The sequence below is a fragment of the Quercus suber genome, unplaced genomic scaffold, assembly GCF_002906115.3.
Source record: "Quercus suber isolate HL8 unplaced genomic scaffold, Cork oak 2.0 scaffold_114, whole genome shotgun sequence".
Classification (NCBI taxonomy): domain Eukaryota; kingdom Viridiplantae; phylum Streptophyta; class Magnoliopsida; order Fagales; family Fagaceae; genus Quercus; species Quercus suber.
The window spans coordinates 120,619-127,467 of NW_027069579.1; the positions used below are offsets into that span (position 1 = coordinate 120,619).

The 6,849-nt window shown below is 40.5% G+C and overlaps 1 protein-coding gene across 1 annotated transcript; it reads right to left on the reverse strand.

The window, feature by feature from the left end:
* Positions 1–6,048: 6,048 nt before the first annotated feature.
* LOC112014935 (uncharacterized) lies at positions 6,049–6,630 on the reverse strand. Its single transcript, XM_024047315.1, has one exon. The coding sequence runs from the start codon at positions 6,628–6,630 to the stop codon at positions 6,049–6,051; it is 582 nt and encodes a 193-aa protein (XP_023903083.1).
* Positions 6,631–6,849: the final 219 nt, after the last annotated feature.

Genomic DNA, 6,849 nt, shown 5'->3' on the forward strand with positions numbered 1-6,849 from the left:
TTTAAGTAATTAGTAAAGACATATTAAAGTAAGTGGGACTAAAGTAAGTTACTTAATACATATTAAAGTAAGTTAGTTATAACCCTAAGACATGTTAATTTATTAAAGACAGTAAGACATATTAGAGTATAGCATTTTTTTTTTTTTTTTTGTGGGGGGGTAACCGAATAGTTATTAGACTATATAATATAATAGTCTTTCCAGTAGTTTAGACTCCGCTATTAAAGTCTTATATAAAAATCAGTAAATCACAACCTTAATCAAACAGCCAACCTTAATCAACCTTAATCAAACATGAAGACATTCATGCATCCGTGTATATCATATATATACATAAGCTTTGCTTAAAATATAATATATGTAAGCAGCTACTTGGACCCCTCACAAAATAGAAAGACACAAGCTTTGCTTTGAGAGATTTTAAAAGGTGCTATTGGCTTAGCTACTAAGCTTTACTCAAACAAATCAACATGGTTTCTCAGGATAGAGGGAAGTGTGTAGGCAAAGGAAGTTTTGGTATAGTGATTCTCGGGGTTAACATATAAATCATGCTTTCCCAAACAGCCAAACTTAATTAAACCAACTTAAATCATGCTTTCAGCTTTCCTAAACAAATGAAAAGGAAAAAACACAAAGACAAACAAAATTAAAAACACGAAAAAGCTTACTATTGTTTTGTCGTGACTGGTGAGCGACGGCGAGGCACTGCGTCAGGCGAGAGGCGAGAGCAAGAGAGAGAGTTAAATGATTCTGAGAGAAAAATATGAACTTATACCCCTAAGAATCTGAAAACCTAGAATAAAATGCACTGTTTTGCTTTAGTTTTTTTTTTAAACACCCATACATATGACGTTGTTTTATCAGTTTCATAAAAATAAATAAAAATTAGAATGACAGAACCTGGTATCGGTTCAATTCGGCCACTATCTCGGTTTCAGATATCTCAATCCAGTGACTCCACCGCACTGCATCGGAAACGGAGGGCGAAGTCCGAGCGTCTGCCTCGGCTCATTCGGTCGGCGCTAGAGTCAGGATGGTGTCGTTGGTGCCTATCAGTTGGGTTGGCTCCGGTAACGTTTTGCTCACCCCTAGCAGGAAGGGGTAGGGTGGGGCTAATATGTCTAAAACCATCCCTTCCTTGCCCTATAGTGGGGCGAGGAAAACTTGTGCGAGGCAACGCAGGGAAAGGAGGGTCAAGGCAAGGCGGGGGAAAATTATTATCCCTAATTAGGATATGTAAAAAAAGAAAAAAAGAAAAAACCAAATGCAAAATGAATTGTTTCAATGTAAAATTATATGGTTACTATAATAAACTTCTAAATTTATACAATTAATACTCAGTGATGTGGGTTATTTTAAACAAAAATATGTAAATTTTACACTTTTTATTACTATACATCCATCAATATGGGTGCAAGTCAATGTTGAAAAGTCAAAGAAAACCTAACCCTAATGGTTAGACCCATTAAGGCAAAGGCCCAAACTTGCAGCCCCATGTTGGTAAGCTGAGGTTATTGATCCTCAAAAAAAATTCAACCAAGGACCGAGCTTTCCTAAATCCTAACAGATGATTGAGTAAGCTCAAGTTGCACCATTGAATGACTCAATCCGTGCACCAAGGCATTCCATACCAAGTTGGGTACAGAAAAGGCCCAAGGAAAGTTTGGTGCTTAACCTTCTACCTACCCTCTCCCAATCTAGCTAGACAAAGGCCAGCTTGTGGGCCCATCCCCCTAATTCTATATATTTATTAAGGCAAACCTCACATTATCTACTAACTATATAAAAAGAGGTTAAGAGTTTAGGAGAAAGAAATAAACAATAATAAAATACAGTAAAAAAATCAAGAACTGGTCTGAGCTTCCATCAGTCTTTGATATTCTATCAGCAAGGCTAACACTCCATCAACAATGACTTTTGATTACAGCTGCACTTTTTCAAAGTAGAACTTGTTACGAGCATTCCATAGGGCCCAGGCTGTGACAGCCCAGACTTCAACGTCTCCGTGGTCTATTCTTTCTTGAAGCCCCTTGAGCAGCAAGAAAAAATCTGAAGCCTCATTGGGACATTTTTGCAGTCTACCCCTTACCAAAGCCTACGTGTTGCGGGCAAAAGGGCATTCCCAAAGCACGTGGCAAATTGTCTCGGGCTATTGTTTACAGAATTCACACTGTGGGTCCATTGCTACTTTCCTCCTTTGCAAATTATCCATAGTTGGTAAAATGTTTGAGCACGCTTGCCACACAAAGTTTCGTACTTTTAGGGGTACATTAATAGTCCAAATATGCTTCCAGATTTTTTCATTCCTTCGAGTATGAGAGCTCTCACCACTTGGTTGATGTGCTAACCTTAAAGCCACCTGGTACGCAGACTTAACCGAGAATCTTTAAACCTTATTTTCCTTCCAAATTACTCTGTCCTCCTCCTCCACCCTTGTGAGTGGTATTGCCAAAATTTCTTGACCAGTAGCCTCACCAAACAAAGAAGCCACTTTCCCACGATCCCACTGCCTCGTTTGCTGATAATAAGCTCCTGCACACACATAGCCTCTGGTATATCTCCATTCAGCCTCGGGGGGTGAGGAAGCCACTCATGGAACAAAAATTTTATGGTTTGGCCATCTCTAACTTGCCACTTTGATCCTACCAAGAGTATCTCCCTTGCCGAGAGAAGGCTACGCCAAACGTAAGATGGATTATCTCCCATCTCAGCATCCAAGAACGTTGTGGTTGGGAAATATCTGGCCTTGTAGATGTGGTAGAACAGAGAGTCCTTTTTCTGAACCAATTTCTGTGCTTGTTTAGCGAGTAAGGCTAGATTAAAGGCATGCAAATCCCGAAAACCCATCCCTCCCATCTTCTTTGAATTACAAAGCATTTTCCAACTCAACTAGTGAACCTTCTTTTCATCCAGTAGCTATCCCCACCAATATCGTGCCAATATAGAGTTGATATCTTCACATATTTGCTTAGGTATGTTAAAGATACTCATCATATAAGTTGGCACCACTTAGGCAACCGTTTTTATGAGGATTTCTCTTCCCGCCTTTGAAGGTGTTTGTTTTAGACTTTCCAGCAATCATGGGTAACCCAAGGTATTGTTCGCAGTCATGGAAAACTTGTGCTCCTAGCATACTCTGTATTGTCTGTTTGATGTTCGCCCTTGTATTTTTGCTAAAAAATAGGGCCGTCTTACCTCTGTTTATGGCCTGTCCGGATGCAACTTCATAGCTGTGAAGAAGGTTTAAAAGATTTTGGCATTCCTCAACCTTAGCTTGGCAGAACAATAGGTAGTCACCGGCGAATAGGAGATGAGATACACGGATTCCCCCTCTACAGGATAATATGCCTTGTATCTTTCTCTGCTCATCGGCTCTCTTTAGCATGGCTGAAAGACCTTTGGTGCATAAAAGGAATAAGTATGGGGACAGCAGGTTGCCTTACTTGATCCCTCTTGTGGGTTTTATAAAACCCTTGGGTTTACCATTTATGAGAACCGAGTATGAGGCTGACTGAATTGTCTCCATTGCAAGGGCCACCCATCTCTTAATAAACCTCAATCGAATCATCATCTTTCTTAAAATTTGACACTCTACATGGTCATATGCCTTGCTAATGTCCAATTTTATTGCCATCTGACCATCCTTTCCCCTTTGTCTATTCCTTATTCAGTGAAGCACTTCAAAAGGCTACAATAGTATTATCTGTAATCATTCTATCCGGGATGAAAGCACTCTGAGCATCAGATATCACCCTTGGTAGAATCAGCTTCAATCGGTTAGCAAGGACCTTTGAGAGTAGCTGAAAGATCACATTGCCCAAGTTGATGGGCCAAAATTCCCCTAAAGATTGTGGATCATTCTTTTTTGGCACCAAGACAATGTGAGTATAGTTCATTTTTTGTAGTAAAAAGCCCGAATTAAGAACATATAAGATAGCACTAGTAACATCATGTCCAACTATATTCCCATATTTTTGGAAGAAGAAGGGAGACATGCAATCTGCCCCTGGTGCCTTTGAGGGGTGCATTTGAAATAATGCTCCCTGTATCTCTTCACATGTGTATGGTTCTAATAATGTACCATTCATCTCATCTGTGACCCTTATCTCCATTGCTTCAAGGACTTGGCCAAAACCTCCATCCTTAGGGTGATTTGATGTGAATAAGTTCTAGAAATACTCCACTGCTATATTTGCAATTTGGGCCTCATCTATTCACCAATCCCTTGCTGTATTAAAAACCCCCCACAATGATTCTTACGCTTTCTTTGGGTTGCTCTTTGGTGAAAAAACTTTGTGTTTTTATCACCTGCAGGTAGCCAGATTGCTCTAGATCTCTGAAGCCATGCCACCTCCTTTTGGTGCAACATGTTATTAATTTCAGCCTTCATTTCTCGTATTCTTTACAGTAATGCTGGATCATTCATACTAGTAAGCGCCTCCAACAACCTATGTTTATCTTTAAGGGAGGCTTTAGTGTTGCCAAATGCCACCTTTTCCCACTTCAACAATGCCAACCTTGTATTTTTAATTTTTTTGGAATAAACAAAACATTGGGCTACCCACATCTACTGTTTGCCGCCAAGCTTTTTCAATAACATGTCTACACTTTTGGTGGGAAACCCATTTTTCCTCAAATCTCCTGGGAGTATTCTTCTTTCTGTTCATTGCACTACTTGCATGAATTGCCAACATGATTGGGATGTGGCCGAATAAGAAGCTAAAAGGTGGGATACTCGACTCCTTGGGAATAAAGCGCTCCAAGCTCCATTTGCACATGCTCTATCAATCCTTTCCTGAACAAACTCCTCTCCAGGTCTACCATTATTCCATGTGAATTTTCTACCTTGAAAGACCAATTCAATCAACCCACATTGAGCTAGTGTATTCCGGAAAGCTAACATTGGGAGAAACGCCTTCTCAATCCGCCCTTGTTTTTCATCAAAGGATATAATTTTGTTATAATCTCCTATACATAGCCAAGGCATCAACAACCTAGAGTGGAGATGGCATAACAAAGTCCAGGATTTGTGTTTGTGGTAATCCTCAGGGTAACCATAAAAACCAGTGATCCTCCACAGAAATCTCGGGTCTGTCAGAATGATAGCAACAATATGGTGCATTGAGTAGGTTTGTATATGCAGGTTAACTTCATATTTCCAAAGCATTGCTAGACCACCCCTTCTTCCTCCCCAACATCTGTCACATGGTACAACCAATCCTCCTTGATAGTGTATATCCTCTTTCAACTTTATAATTTCATCAACCATCAGCTTAATCTCCATGGGAATGATAATTTTGGGTCTCTTTTCTCTCACCACATGAGAGAGGTTGTTAACTACACATTAGTTCCCAAGCCTCCGGCAGTTCCAGCTTATGACATTCATTGTGATCGGCGGGGCTGAAAATTAGCCTCCACCGTTGGAATAGTTGTTGTATGCTAGACGTCAAGCCTAGCCTTCTTGCATTATGTATCTTTAGAGGCTTCACCATCTTCCCAAGCTCTACTTTCTCTTTTTTGCCCTATCTTTTTTTCTTCAATATACGTCCCATCCTGTTTGGCTGCCTCACTTTTATGTAGCCCTCTCTTCTTTGTTCCTTTTTTTTTTTTTTTCTTTTTTTTTTAATTTTTTTTTACTCCAGGGGTTAATTGGTTGCATGAATAAAATCTCATCATGTGGTGTGTCACGTGACCTAGGTGCACTCTAATTGCCCTTAGCTTTAGCTTCAGCTATACAAGGAATAAAGTTAATGTCATAATTGATAGGGACGCTATAAAGGTCAATACCTTGATTTGCAGTTTCAAAGAAAGCTGCATTCACATCATTTTTTTTTCTGTTTCCTTTCTTGTAGGGTCAATCATCATTAAATGCATATCCATTGCTATTGGAATGGCCTCCGTCTCGGGTGGGATATGATTTACCTCATCATTAATCCCTCATTTTTCTGCTTTCTCATAAATGATCATTACTCCAGAGTTTGAATTTGGTTCTTCCGCCACTTGTGGTGGGCCTCCTTTGCATTCAGACCTGTCAGTTCCTTTGTTTAGCTATGGAAAACCCTGTGGGCATCTCCTCGTGGTCCCCTGACTGCCCCTATATCCCGTTTTCATCCATTCTCTGTATGGATGCTCACATTCCTCCGTCTCTAAGGGAAGCTTATTGAATTTTTCCTCATGGCCCAACGTACCACACCGGAAGCACAATCCAACTAGTCTCTCATATTTAAAAGCCACCATTGTTTTATCTCCCTCACGGCTTACCACCGGACTGCCCCGGCGAAGAGGTTTGTTTAACGAAATCTCAATCCGAACCAGGAGGAATCTGGCTTGGTTAGTCGTAAGAGCTTTTGAATCCACTACCACCACACGGCCTAGACCACTTACAATATCACTCCCTGCTTCCTCGTTAATGAAATCGAATGGTAGTCCCCATATTTGCACCCACATAGGAACTGTTGTGAACGTTACTGATTTCGGCGTCATCCCTTTCTCCCATCGTCTCAACACCAAGAGCTGATTCTTGAAGCTCCATGGGCCATTATCCAGGACCCATTTAATTTGGCTTTCAATGGAGAATTTAGACTGGAATAAGCCCTTTCCAATGTCCACTATTTTCAGGTCATTCCCCATCTTCCAAACTGATCACAGTAAATTCTTTGCCACTCTCTGATTAAATGGTCGAGAGGACAAGAACTTCCCAATAAGACTGAGTGACCACTCCTTTAGTATTTTATCTCTCTACGTGGATCAGATTGTTATCTCCTCTCCCTCCTCCTCCGAGAGTTTTAGATTCTGTATCCATTCTAAAAACCCAGTATCCATTGCCTTGCCCACTAAAGAAGTAGTAGG

What these genes read in the sequence shown, in the direction of transcription:
- LOC112014935 (XM_024047315.1), bottom strand. Translation starts at nt 6,630, where the DNA reads ATGGGGAATGACCTGAAAATAGTGGACATTGGAAAGGGCTTATTCCAG.